The 15,180-nt window shown below is 39.3% G+C and overlaps 1 protein-coding gene across 1 annotated transcript; it reads left to right on the top strand.

Annotated features, from left to right (window-relative positions):
- Window positions 1–8,313: 8,313 nt before the first annotated feature.
- LOC131885205 (uncharacterized) lies at window positions 8,314–10,313 on the top strand. Its single transcript, XM_059233163.1, has 11 exons — window positions 8,314–8,365; window positions 8,442–8,584; window positions 8,648–8,708; window positions 8,776–8,874; window positions 8,944–9,027; window positions 9,090–9,122; window positions 9,189–9,240; window positions 9,320–9,360; window positions 9,464–9,657; window positions 9,793–9,949; window positions 10,072–10,313. The coding sequence occupies exons 4-11, from the start codon at window positions 8,832–8,834 to the stop codon at window positions 10,215–10,217; spliced, it is 750 nt and encodes a 249-aa protein (XP_059089146.1). The 5' UTR covers window positions 8,314–8,365; window positions 8,442–8,584; window positions 8,648–8,708; window positions 8,776–8,831; the 3' UTR covers window positions 10,218–10,313.
- The last annotated feature ends 4,867 nt before the right edge of the window (window positions 10,314–15,180 follow it).

The following is a 15,180-nucleotide window of genomic DNA, read 5'->3' as shown; positions in this document are numbered from 1 at the left end:
TGTGGCTGGACAATCGACTTGTACAGAGTTAGCTCGTGATGCTATCTCTGGACTTAAACGTGCGATATATGCAACCACACATTTGAAAAGCCTTACCCACCTTCAACTGGATATGCTCATCAAACTTTCCATTATTTTGGAGGACTACACCTAGATCTTTCATAGATGAGACCTGCTCAATATCTTTACCTCCATTATCTACGAGTGGAGTATTTAAAGGAGTTGACCCAAATGTCATTGAGCGGAATTCATTCCGTTCAGGGCCATATTACTCTCAGTTACCCAAGAGTAGATTCGATTTAAGTCCTTTGCAAGGCTACTGGAATCTTGGCCATTCCTACCAGAAACTAACTTTGCATCGTCAGCATAAGAAGAGAGACTGGCAGTAATACTAAGCTTTTGAAGCGGGGCAACGAATATTATAAACAAAGGGGCCCTAAGATCGAACCCTGGGGAACACCTGACTTGACATCATGTATGTCACTAAGGGATCCCTCAACCTCAACCTTGGTTTTGCCTTTGACATCAAGGCTGTGCCCACTTACATTTTCGCACATTGCATTGGTGGAAAACAATGGGAGGGCTACCAATCGCCTTAAGGCAAAAATCAGATCATTTGCACTACGACATTATTTACGTGTTCAACAATGCATCATTGCTACTTTCAGTCAAACAATTCCTCAAATTTAATAAAAATATTTGAAGATTAGTAACGCAATTTACCCAGTTTTGAATACTTGGATAGATCGCTCAATCACTTTGAATTAACATGATCATGCGGGCCAATGGTGTGGGGCTGAGCACGAACTGTAATTGGATCGGAACATTTCTTCCGAGAACTTTCGTTTGATTACCCGTAAAGTAAATACCGTGGAGAGAGACATGTGTATCATTTTACAAAGCTGAGAACAGTGTTGCTTATGAACAAAAACTTACTTTTTAGAAGATGTTTAAATACACCTTGCAAGGCTTTATGCTTGTGCAATGGTGCTAGCATACCTTGAAGATCCTCGAGAGGGTCGTAGACCCACGCATAGACCACTGAAAATTATGGACGTATCTCGACGACCAAGACTAGTCATCAGTGCTGCACCATTAGTCTTGTCATGTTTCAGGTTCGTCCTGTCCATAGCTTTCTTGAAGCTCAAGAAAACGCAATTTTCAACACATGCCTGGCAGCCCTGATATCTTGCCTAACACGGTGTTCAAAAAGCCCTATCAAGTTTCCAGAGAAATTCCCAAACACAAATTGGCATTTTTCTACCTCAAGAAGTCATAGGGAACAACTTTAATTTTTTTGTTTTATGGAATTCTAGTCCACATAAAAAACTTACATACCTAAAAACATTATAAAAGCTAAGATTTTCAAAAACCTACTCAATGTAAATTAGAAGCACACTTAGTTAGCTCTTGAATGTAATTTACGATATCATCTATTTCACCGCTACTTAGTTACATGGAATTTAGTGGCACAAATTTCATCGTTTTTAGCCCCACAATGCCCCGGTTATATGTTAATTCAATTTCCCAAAGATATAATATCGATTTTCACTATCGCAAAAATGAAAGATTATTTTTCTATTTCTTGCATAATTTCAAATTAAGTTAAAACCTTGTATAACCATATCTAAAACCCTCAAAAAGCAGATTTTTGAAAATTCATTTTTAAAAGCGTCCAAGGTACATTTAGTTGAGTGGTCACTGAAAATTTCACAAATATCAATGAAGCCTTAAAGAAGCTATTTTCAATCAGTTTCAACAAAGTCTTCAAGAAACGACAAAATCTATAACATTGTCTGTTGTATGTACCGTCTTCAGAATTCAAGTGAATGCATAACTAAGTGTACACATGAGGATTGTAAAACATATTTTCAAAGATTACACTTTTAGTGTGTTTTAAGTGACATTATATAGCATTTCTAGCTATTGTGAGACTATTTAAGGAGACGAAAAATATTCTTTTGTATTTGTGATGTTGAAAATCGATATTAATTCTTTCGGAAATTGAATTAACATATAACCGGGGCATTTTGGGGCTAAAAACGATGAAATTTGGACCACTAAATTCCATGTAACTAAGAAGCGGTGAAACAGATGATATTATAATTTATATTCAACAGCTAACTAAATGTGCTCCCAGCTTACATTGAGTAGGTTTTTGAAAATTTTAATGTTTATAATGTTTTTAGGTATGTAAGTTTTTTATGTGGGCTAGAATTTCATAAACCAATAAGATCAAAATTGTTCCCCATGATTTTCTGAGGGAGAAAAATGCCAAGATGTGCTTGGGAATTTCCATCAAAACTTTAAAGGGTATTTTTACCACTGTGCTAACAAATCGGAACAAAGTTTCTGCAGATAGCCTAAAGGTAATTGAGGCTGAATTGGCTTTTTGTTATGACTAGTCTTGGTCAAGGTACGTCCATATTTTCAGTGGTTTATGGCCCATGGAAGCCTTGAAATCTGACGACTATTTTGACAACCAAGCTAATGCAACAGGAAACCTTTCACAACTTGGTGATTTGTCATAATTAGGGTTGGGAAAGATAATTGTTTTAGGTTAGATTAAGTTTTAAACTATTTTCATAAAAAAAGAAAATCACGAATTTGAACCATAAGATAACTTTTGATACTTTTTTAATATAAGCAACACAATCCTTAGGTAAATTGAAAAAAAATTCCTTTGGCAAAAGCTTTCACGAATCCGTGTTACCAATGAAGAAATGTATTATGAAGCATCAATTTCCTTTATTCAAGAGCGAGCAATTTCGAATTTGGGGAAGTCAGCGCCTTGTTGTCGAAAAACCATCCGTAATTGCAACTTCTTTGCTTGAGTTGATTCAGTTTGCTCGGTGAAGGAAGAGCCCGTCAATCCCTAGGCTTTTTTGCTCCAAGCATTCGAAACACTATTGCGTTTCGCACGTCACCACTAGCATCCATTCAGTAATTTGGCCAATGTGGCTACTTTCTAGTCTTTGACTTGTTTTGTTGGATCTATTACCAAGAGTTCATTCTATGAGAAGGAGTGAGCACGAAAGATTATCGATATAGAGTATTTGCCTTCGGAGAAATACGAAGCAAAAACAGTTATCCGTGTTAAATGGCAAATTGGATTTTTTTCCCAAAGTAAGCCTGGGTCGGGATCGTATGGCTCGATGTAGCATAGTCTTATTGTTAAACGAAAGGCCTCACGCGATCTTCTGTGCCATCCGCAAGGGACAGTAAACTTCGCATCCTTGGCTAAAGAAAGGCAAAATTCTTTGTCAAACTAGACAATGGTAGAAACCCTAGTTTGAAGGTTTCAATTCAGATCAAAATGAATTTGGCCTTTGATACTTGCATCTGCTCAAGATGTGCAAACGGTCTTCTCCGAGTACTTCTTCCAATCGACGGCCTGGCCGCTTTGGATAGGCCTTTTAGTCAGAAATAATTGCGTTTAGTCACCTCAAAGAAGCTCGATTTTCTGGTTAACGGAGAAATCCTTAGGAAGCACATGGACAATCATCATGATATTGACCAATGTAGATTCAAAATCATTCTTGTTAGAAAATAGTTTCCGCTGAAATAGCATCAATCTTTGGCTATCTCACTTGTCTTGCCGTGTTGTGCTGTTTACAGATTAGAACAAAAGCGTTACCAGCTACAAAGCCGAAACTGGTTCCTTAATTGCATATTGATTACCCTCCACTTTTGATATCTCTTTTATTCTTCATTCCCATGATGCGAGTAAGCGACGGTTTCACAACAATCGTTTTTTCCCAACCACAAAAAATAATGCCATACGTGGTTTTGCCAAGGGCAAATTTCTGACCCGTCAGGCTTTGGAAAGGGAGAACCAGCATGAAGGGTGCAATTTGGTTTTGAAATCTGGAAGAGCGGTAGAGAAATCAGGGTTTCGCATTTCGCCTTTTGTACGAAACCACTATCCAACTTCAATGAGATTAGAAATTACTCCCAGCCACGAAAAGTGATTAAGCCCTCGAACCATGAATTTGAAGAAAGTCATTTGGTCTTGAAAATTGGAGAGAGTTGCGAGGTTTCGACTACGAATCAGATATGCACAGGGTGCTTCAAAACAAACGGAAGTGCTAATTGTGTCTCGAACAAGCTTTGAGTAAGCCATCGCATAATCATCCAACTTAAAACCTTATGACGAGAAAAGCGCTTGTGACTCAAGCTTTTCGATTTCAAAGCGCGAAAGACCGTCCATGACCGCAGCCTTAGAAAAATATTGAGCATAAAGGTGCCCTGTTCTTATTCTGCAATGATACTCGTACCTGCGGCTTCTTTTCGAGCTCTATCGAATTTAAGTGAGCCTAGTCATATCACACAGAAATGTACACGTGGTTTGCTGTTACGTCTCTTTTGAAGCCCCCTGCATACAAGTAAGCATTTCTTCATTTTGTTGATGACTCAACATGCACTGTTAAATCTTAATCCACCCCCAAGTTCAGATTTCATGACATAAGTTGGTACGATGCACGTTCACACACATCAATCGTACAACATTCAGAAGACGATTATTCCTTTTAATTTGTTAGCTCATTCTTTATCGAACCGTATCTTTTTCAGTGGATAATTGAATGACAGACCGGGGCTGGAAGATCATAAAATGCATGGCTGCGCTACTTAGAAAGTGCCCAAAGCTCTGAAGGAGCGTACATGTACCAATCATTAAAGACTCCCCAAATGCCTGGTGGGCATTTCTTCGGGCAAGCATGCAGACTTACGTGAACGAGCGGATGTGAATCAGAACAAAAGAAAAAATCATTTTGTGGTCTGTTTATTGTCGCAACATAGATCGACGTATAAAGTCATTTGAGGCGGCTGGAAATAAAAACCACCCCGACATATTGTGGTCGCTTCTCCGGGAATGATGAAGAAACCTTTCCTTGATAAGAAATTTGATTGTACAGATCAATGCCGGTTTACTTATATGCTGATAGCAAGGTACCAGTTATTTGACCGGTAATGTAATGTGCATTCCTGTGCAAAAATTGGGAACATGTACTTATAACTTGAAAGTCCAGACTCAAAACTGTTATAACACGACATCTATAGTACTGAAGATCATTAAGTGGCACACATCTGAACGATCTGACTTAAGGCCATGCATACCTCTCGTCAAATTCGTGCTTGGGCCATTAGCCGTCAAGTTATTTTGACATATTTTAGGCCATCGATCATCAAAACTGACTCGTTTCAAAAAGCAAAGCCCAGTTTGGCAGGGTTCAGGGCCAGGCAGTGTTTTTAGTGCGGACAGTGTGGATTGTGAAATCAGTTTTAATCATGGTCTTGGCGACCTGATCGTTCTCAAAAGCCATCCAGAAAAATAACTAAAATGCATTGAGTTCCATACTAGTCACAATCAGCATAACTAGGTTGTACTTCAGTAAAGCCACCCTTGTAGCACATATTTATAGGTGAGTTAGATTGAAGTTTATTCTGTATGGAAGGTTTTTAACTTTCGACTTCTCTCTCATATGCCATTGATATCTAGGTTTAGATAGATGTCGGCCCACCGATCGATCGGACTTCTCAACAGGGCCCCCTCTAGGATTTTCGGAGAGTTGGATGGCAACTCTCTCGCTCGGATTGCCATTTGATGGTGGGTGCTCACGCTCCACGTATAGTACCACATCCATCTTGTATGGTTACCTCACCCGAGGCACTCACTGTCAGCGGGTTCGCTCATTTAGATTGTTAAAGCACCAAGTTGTGACGCGATAGAATGCTACCGAATACCAAGGCACTTCCTTTCAGGTGGCAAGAGCTGGAGGATTTTATTCAACTGGCCGTTGACATGCTTAGCTTTGGAAGCAAACCTTTACCTCACGATGACGGTCTCTAGTATGAGCATCTAATTTGAACCTTTACCAGATTTAAACGCTTTGATAGTGTATCAACCACCCTCGTTGCATATACAGTGTGCACTGCTTCGTTCATATCGTGTGTCAAAAACGATTTTTGAACTCCAAATTGACAGGAACCACATTGACTCAAATTGATAGTTTCAATGATTCCAACTTGATTGTTCGGCCAGCTTAACATTTTGACGTTGTTTCGTTTCGATAGTTTTCGTCAACCAGCCGTTGAATCGAATCTAAATTGAGGCGTACAATGACGTTCCTCCAGGGCATTAGTCGTTCCTCAATAAAAGGAACGGATGACGACAGTTACAATTGCTTTGGCCGAAATAAGTATTTTGTTACACAACCGTTAGTCGCCAAAAAATGTAGGGGCGTCACTCGTTGCAGCTCCTTTTACTACAATTTTGGAAGACCAATATTTCAGGGTTTTTTGCCTTGTCAAAACTATACTTTGAAACAAAAGTTAAAACGTCAATTTAGCAAATAGTCTTAAAATTTAACGTTTTCTTGCCATGTTATTCTAATGAGCGTTGATAATGTTGATTTGCTAGAGTCCTGAATTCAACTTAAATCCAACTTTCCTACTAACAGCCTTGCCATTTTGACTCCAATATAGTTAGCACTGCATTCCTCCCATTCTTGTCAGTACCAATGATATGGGGAAAACATGTCTCATGCCTTTTTGAAATTGGAAACTTAGAGGCGAAAGGCATATTTGCAAAGTCAATTTAAATATATTCAGGGCGGGAATTGCGAATCCGGGAAAAGTTAAGGTAGCATATGTTAGGTTACGTTACTCTTTTGGAAAAATCCAACGTTAGAAAGCTGATTTGTTGACTTCGGTTATCATTTCGCTTTTAGTTGAAACTGCCTTCGAAAACGTGTCAAAAATAATAGTCTTCGACAATATTTGATTAAATATTTTAAATATTTTCCAAATACTTAGGGTATTTTGAAATACCTACGGAGCATAAGGATCAAATGTACATGTATTATAAAAAACTACATATTAATTTTTATGTAGTTTAATTCAATATTTCACATCCATAACTGAATTCTTGTCCAGAGCTCAACTACTGACGGACAATAAAGCCATGAATGGATATGGGGAGAGTTGAGAAATTCAGTGCAACAAGCTCAAGTCAAAGGAATATTTTGCCCTGAGTCGGGGTTATTAGTTCAACGGAATTTCAATGAGAAGATGTAAACAATATACCAGTGCAAGTATAACAAGATTTGAAACCACAAACATTGTTGTTAAAATAAGCATAATTTTCAGCACTGAGCTGCTTTAGGATACATGAAGATAATAAAAAAAATGACAATTTCCGTTAAGATTGCCTAAAGGCTCCAAGTTTCCTCAATTACTAAGAGGGCAATGAAAAATTAAATGCCACTCTGGCAGCAAGGAACGAGTAACGAGTAGTTTTTGGTTTTTGGGGGGTCGATACAATTACAGCATGTTAAAATCTAAGGGATTTCAGTACTTTTTTGGAAAAGATGAACGAATTATTGTAATATCGTTACTACTGCCCTCCGTTCCTCATCATGTCCATAGAACCCACCATCTCCAAAATACCGGGCAAAAAGTTCAATAGTCTTACCTTCAAGTGTAAATGTACCATCATCCATCGCTTGGTGGCAATCTTCTTGCCAGCTTGCCTTCGTTTCATCCAGGTAAAATCACCGATCCCCGCGCTCCTCAAACTTACGAAAACCGAGGTTGGAGATTTCCCTCTAGTCTTTTTCAACTCCTGCCAGAATTGGATCGCTTCAAAATGAGTTCTGTATTGTCCATCTTGATTTTGGCCTTGGCCTTTTATGGCGTTGAAGTCACATCAACATCATCCAACGCTACAAGAACTGGCAAGGGTAATTCGAGGGCTGATCGTTAACATTTGACATAAATTCATTCATCCATGGTATTTGCTATCTTTCAGTGTTTTCCATGTTTCAGCTTATCAAGTTCAAAGTAAGATCAACTTGAAAATCAGAAATGAGTATTTTTTCTAATCAATCTTTTGCCTTTTGATCCACAGAACGAAGCCTGCTCAGGGTCCGCGTCAAGAAATGGAACCTGCTACACATGTCAGGATATGCGATAACGAGAGCTAATACTTCGAGATGTGAAACGAGACTTGGTCAAATTTTTGGTCTACTTTTTAACGAAAGTGCTTCAAAAATGCTGAAATGATTGATTGGGTGTCCTAAAAACACGTTTAGAAAGGAACGATGTCGAGGAAAGATTATCTATTGCCACCCTGAGATGCAATGTGAAAAGCTAGCCAGGAAATGATTTCAACTGTTTTGACGAAGTATTAGCTCTTGAAATGCAAATATCTCTCTTTCAAAAACTCAGCTGATGAGTGCGCTTCCAAAGGTAAGTTGTGATCATTTAAGATTCCAATTTTGTAAGCAATCTATTCTAAACGACATTTTTGTAGGAGGAACTTCCAGCGGAACTTGCGCGCAAGGATATGGCGTGTGTTGCATATGTAAGTGATAATACAATTGATTGTCCTCTGCTTAAGTGTCAGTGTGGACTAAAAGTGTGCTACGCTCTATTTGTAGTCACTCTGAGCTGTGGAGGCAAAAGCTCTGAAAATTGCACCTATCTTGTTCAATCCACCACTTCAAATCCTAGCTTCAATCCTTGCACCTTCACCATTTGCAAATGCTCTTCCAACATTTGCCGGATCAGATTGGACTTTGTGGTGAGCACGTTTTCCAAGTGATCAACAAATTGACGCGCATGTCTGAACACTTGTCCATTTCAGAACTTTTCAATTGCGGGACCTTCAGTGGGAACTGCTTCAAGCAGAGTCGTTGCGTCCATAGGTGAGTTGTCCTCGTAAGAGGTAGATATCATGGATTCATACCTAAACACACGTCCGATTTTTCTCAGGAGGTTCCATAGGAGATTGCACCACGGATACGTTCAGTGTTACTGCACCCAAAAATATGGGCTCCCCAATCATTTGCGGCTTCAACACTGGCCAACACAGTCAGTTTATGAATATATCTTTGACTAGATAATTGCAACAAATATTCAGCTTTTTCTTCACGTTTTCAGTGATCTTGGACGCGTCCGATAAATGCCACAAAGCCGCGTTTGATTTTGGTAGATCTGGTATAAACCGACAATTTGATATTAAAGGTACAGTCAAAAATACTCGTTGATGGGCAGTTGGTCAGATAAAGTTTTTCCATATTTTACAGTGACCCAATACGCGTGTGGAGATGAAAATGGAGGTAACTTTCGATGATTGTATCCTAAACGAACTTGTAAATTGTCTCAAGCAAAAAAGGTTTTCTTAGGACCCGACGGATGTCTTCAATATTTCACGGGGAACACTGGAACCTTTGCTAGGTATGTCGAATAAACGTGCATCCTTTTACGCCTTGGAGTTGTTTGTTCGAGGATTCATTTGATCATGTAACCATTCTAGTTTCAACTTTCCGACGTCGTCCAGCACTGTAGCTTCCACAGGTGAGGCACCACCGAATAGGGAGTTGGTACAAATGAGGAAATATGTAATCTTTGCAACTGCAGTACAAACATCTGACACAGATCACATTTTGCCTCATTGCAGTGACTCACTTGTCGAATCAGTGTTACACGATTTGCTTTCGTCAAGAACAAGGCAAGTGCGCCATTTGTTACTCGACAGTCATTATGGGAACCGCCGCAGCCATTGATCAAGGATCGTTTGGCCTCTCCAAGAGCTCCTTGAACAGTGCCGCCAAAGGACGCCAGGATACGGGTTGCGATACGGACTATCTGCAGGTACGTACACTGTCAAATTTCGTTTCCAAAGTGTCTGATAGATAAATATCAAGATTGGCATCTTAGAACTACTCATCATTAAGGAAAGAACATTAGGATGTTTAGTTTAATCCAAACATCTGGTTGTACATCCAGATTCCCGGAGCCCAAAGAGACGCTGAACCCGCTGCTGAAATGTTTGTCGTGGGATCGATCGCTGCTTTTGTTCACAGTCGAATCTGTGGACGATTCTTCAGTTTCACCGATGCTGCCACAATCGACGGGGGAGTGGATAACACCGAATCCATTTGTAGTAAGTTGGAATTGCCTGCACTCGCCAATAGAAAGCGGACGCATAAAAAGTTCTCCTGATGATTTGGTACTCATCAGAAAATGTCCAGGAGCATGATTTTGGTTGCTCTCATCTCGTTTCAGCTCAACAACGACCCTTCCGCGTGATTTTTAAAACCGATGGAGATGAGGACGCCATTGGCATCTCATCCGCCACGGCCAATGAGCAAGGGCAACTTCCAGGGGGGATCATTGGATTCCATCTCAATTTTGCGCTGCAGGATTGCTAACTGGCAATCAACGAAAATCTGTAGATACTAGCCTGGTCAGGCATACCTTTTGCCACAAATGTAAAGCTGCAAAGTGAGCCGTATTTTGTTGATAATAAAATTGTGCTTGAAATCATGAATCGTAATGCTGCCTTTTCAATCAATTACTTGGCAGGTGTTTTGCGATTGTGTCGAATTAGTTAGGGCTGAATGGCTCCACGTTGTGACATCAAATAGACTCATCTTTCGTTGTGGTTTAAATACTAAATGGGATCCCTTAGTGACATACATGATGTCAAGTCAAGTGTTCCCCAGGGCTCCATCTTAGGGCCCCTCCTTTTTATAATATCAGTTGTCCCGCTTCAAAAGTTTAGTATTACTGCCAGTCTCTCTTCTTATGCTGACGATACAAAGTTAGTTTCTGGTAGGAATGGCCAAGATTCCAGCAGCCTTGCAAAGGACCTAGAAATAATCTATTCTTTGGTTACTGAGAGTAAAATGGCCCTGAACGGAATGAAATTTCGCTCAATGACCTTTGGGTCAACTCTGTTGAATACTCCACTCGTAGATAATGGACGTAAAGATATTGAGCACGTCTCATCGATGAAAGATCTAGCTGTAGTCCTCCAAAATAATGGAAAGTTCGATGAGCATGTCCACATGAAGGTGGGTAAAACTTTTCAAATGTGTGGTTGGATATATCGCACGTTTAAGTCCAGAGATAGCATCACGATGCCAACTCTGTACAAGTCAATTGTCCATCCACATCTTGAATATGCTTCACCCATTTGGGCTCCAATGAGTTCAGCAGGTTTGCAAAAGGTCGAGCAAGTCCAAAGATCTTTCACTAGGAACAACACAGGATTGAGAGAGCTCTCATATTGGGAGAGACTAAACAAGTTGGGACAGTGTTCAGAGAAGGTACGAAAGGTATCTGATACTGCACTTCTTCAAAAGTATCCATGAGCATTGTCCCAACCACGGACTTCTAGAAATATAGACTGCGAACGAGCTTCCCGCCAAATCGGCCTGTTCATGGTCATAGCTACTCTGAGCCATTTTTCGAATTAAAGTAATAAAATGTAAGAAACGTAGAAATTAATAAATTAACGGTAAGTCAATTTTACATCATTTACATGCAATCGTTTCAAAGTTATGTTGTCAAAAGCTTATGTAGCTGACCAAGAGCAGGCCGAAAATTCATTTTTTATGTTGTGTTTACTACATAACTTTAAACCTGTCTCCTGAGTTCCCTAAGCATAGGTTTAGGCTCAAACTTGGCTGAGTTCATCTATTCAACAAGATCTGGTCGTCATATGAAGTGTTTATTGGGAATAAGATGAGCGGTTTAGGCGATAGGATATTTTTGCTTCCGTTTGCAGTCCATATCTCTAGAAGTCCGTGTCTCAACCTACGATTTAGGGTCAATTCTAGTGACCGTAGTTGCGCAACGTGCGTTTTAAGAGCACCTCCAAGCCCTCGAGAATCCAGGCTAGCTCGAACAATGAATTCCACATCTCTTGTTACTCGGGCTCATTCATTGTTTAATTTGCTTCCCTCTAATATTCGTAGGGAATACGTGGGCCTTGTTGATCCGATTGCATCTTTCAAGTCAAAATTGGGCAAATTTTCAGATAGCATTCCAGATCAACCCTGCATTCAAGGACTAGCTCGGTTTGCCAACTCAAAATATGATTAAATACCAAATAACATATAAAGATTGAAAGCTAATAAATAGACGAATTACAACCTTTCATTTTAACAGTATTGGGGATGACATTCCCTGTAGCGGTTAGAAAAGCCCATGAGAAATCAAACCAAAAATAAATAAAAAAATAGGATTGGCAATTTTGACATTTTGCCAATTCATTTCACTTGAGTTGACGGCAATTTGGCCAAGCAACATTTTTAGTCAAATCATGAACTCAAATCACGTCAAACCATGTGAATATGAACCCATTCAGAACATCTAACATCTACATAAGTTTGTTGCACGAAAGAAGAAGCGTCCACTCCAAAATAGCACGATCAATTGAGCTCAAGCGCCTTTCTTTGAGTCTCAAAGCCATTGAATCGCACCAAGTTAGATTTAGCTTTATAGTCAGGCTTTTTGGCTTGTGAGAACACCGGATGGTGGCTGTTGGATGGATAATTTTCTTTTTTGACAGCAGGTTGTCATTGGTATAATATTGACAGTCATGCACGCAAAGGAAACGAAACGCCACTGTTCAGAACTTGATATCATGGCTCTGTGTTCTCTCGTGAATAGGAAGACAATTTCCAGATATCAAATTTGGCTTTGAATGGTTTCGAGTCCAAATTATACCACGAGAACCTGTCGTCAAAAAAGAAAACTGTTTTCTATGGCTGGGGCTTTCTTTGCATGTCGTTTATTCAAGTTCGAATTTCAAAAAGTCGATATGGTCAACACCTAAAACACGCTCACCATTTCATCATGCCCTCTCGTACAAAGAAAGCTCTTCTCTTCAAACTCGACGGCATGAAATGGTAAACGCGTTTAAGGTGTCTTTTTTAACTCATCAACTTTCTTCAACCCCAATTTCAAACAAGATCATGCAAAGGAAGCCTCGAATGAATAGCTATGGTAGTACGAAAGTTGAGGTATATTCACTTTATACAGAGAACTGTGAATTTTGCCGAGTTACAAGGGTGATAGTGAGTAATGGAGAGTGCATAGAAATGGCACTAAAGAAGGAAGATGACAAGAATATAGTAACGTGCCCAAAAAGGCACGTAGTGGTTTGAAGGGGAATGAATGATTCGTTGTCCCTTTGACGGGAGGCAGGAGTGGTTTACAGTTAAAAGGGTTACATGCCAACAAAGATTAACCCATTTTGAACCGAAAACATGTTAGCATGAGGCGCAACAGATTGCACAGACTAGCGCCCTGTCATCTTTGTCGATCACGGAGAAAAGAAACTTTAAAATAAAACAGGAACCGTCGGGACAGTGACGCCAGAAAAGAATGATTGAAGAGGACTAAGATATACCTAGCCAGCTCAACGTCTTCGTCTTCCTTGAATTGCCTTCATGCCTCCATTCCTTCACTTTCAAATCTGTTCTGTTGCAAAGGACAGTACAACCCACATCCCTCATAAAGACCCATGTGCACCTTCGACTACAACCAGCAATCAGATGAATTTCATCCAGTCAACACAAATGATCTTCATTTCCTTGTCATTCTCATAAATGGTCTTACGATGGTGATTACTGTGGGCTCTAGCCATGACGGAACGAGAACAAGAAATAAACATTGTAACCAAGCCCCATGATCCGGCTTTCTCATATGGAATCCTATGGTACCCTTCTCGTTAAAAACAATTGCGACGTCTAATCTCAGAAGCGATTCATTAGCTATACGTACGTAGCTCTGTGTACAAGATAAGAAGATGGCTCTCCTAATGGAGGGTAAAACAGGAAACGCTACTTGGTATAGGGTGAGGGGAGGGCTGAGGGGTAGTCGAACAGGGTCACAGAAACCAAAACCAAACAATCCAATCTAAGAAATGCAAAAACTAGAGGGGTTTCTGTCAGTTCACAAACAAATTCATTTCTGGGACTTCTGTTCTTAGTACTTTGGTAATGGAAATGATTTGTTCATAGTACACGCCATTTTTCATTGTTCAGCTACTCATCCAAGTGCTTGGCAAATCTGTTTTTGTCTGTCGCTGGAGAGCATTCTGGGAATATCTTTTTCGAATGCGATGACTCCTAAAATTATTACCTACAGGATGTGTCAAATATACGTGTAGAAGCAGTGCCCGTGGGCACCTTGAAAAAAGCTAATGACTGAATTAACCTGAGGCCAAGATCTGACTTTCAGTCTCCCGTCATTCACAGAATGTTCATCGACCATTTAATGGGACGAGTTTCAAAAAGAAAATCTCTCCAATGGTAATGATTTCCCCGAGGCAATCACTCAAATATTGAGAAATTCTTTTTGTCCGACTCCAAGCATCAAATTGACACGAAATGAATCAAAAAGTAAGAACTGTTCTTCCACTAATAGCGACTGCAGATATCTGGGTGATAAAGCATGTTCATTTGATTCTACACCGGTTAGGAATATGATCTCATTTGTTTTGCCGACTTTTGTTTAAAATGCCTCCCACTTTCTGCTTTGAGCGGACATCATCCATTGTGAAAAAAGATCAATCCAGCAAAACCCTAAAAAGAAGATAAGGGAGCTGTATCGGGCCCAGTTGGTTTATTGAGACACTGGAGAACAACGACATCGATTGATATCCAAATATCACATTCAGAAAACTAATAAGACGTTTAGTAGGACACGGTGTTCACACAAGTTTCTTGGCAAATGCCAAGACTTCTGATAATGGTTTTCGTTGTTATTGAAACAAAACGAAGAACTTTTGGAAAAAATCATCTTGGATTCCAGCTCAGATTAGAATATTAATCCACTTAAAACCTACAAAGAGATAACATTTTCAAAAACGTAATCAATAGATGTTGTGAGTAACCTTAGTTGCGTTTCCAACTAGAATTTTATTCAAATCCATGGAGCAAACGATAAGATATCTCGTTTTCAAAGATTGCATTTTCATCAAATTTGACTACAAATTGCCAAGAAATTCAATAAGCTTTTTCTATGCCTGAAATATAAATGAAAATATTTCACTTTTCTGAAGCAGGTAGAGAAACCCGAATATAGTGTGCAATATAACTTAAAACTTACTTAATGTCAATACTTCACAAATGTGATGTCATACTTGTCAATCGCAACTTTAATCAAGCTTAATCTTTCACTTTGACAAAATTCTATTAACGTTAAATAGAAACATTGTTAGTACGTAAATATTAATTACTGCAAAAAGTGACAATTAGAAAATTTAACTGTCACAGGCATCGTTCAAATATTTTAGGAATATGATAGGATAGTGTAACTTTTGGCACTTAAGTAAAATGAAAGGCAATTTTGCATTTTTTGTAAGTTTTAAGCGATATT

The sequence above is a fragment of the Tigriopus californicus genome, chromosome 8 (genome assembly GCF_007210705.1).
Source record: "Tigriopus californicus strain San Diego chromosome 8, Tcal_SD_v2.1, whole genome shotgun sequence".
NCBI lineage: Eukaryota > Metazoa > Arthropoda > Copepoda > Harpacticoida > Harpacticidae > Tigriopus > Tigriopus californicus.
This window is presented reverse-complemented; position numbering and strand designations above follow the sequence as displayed.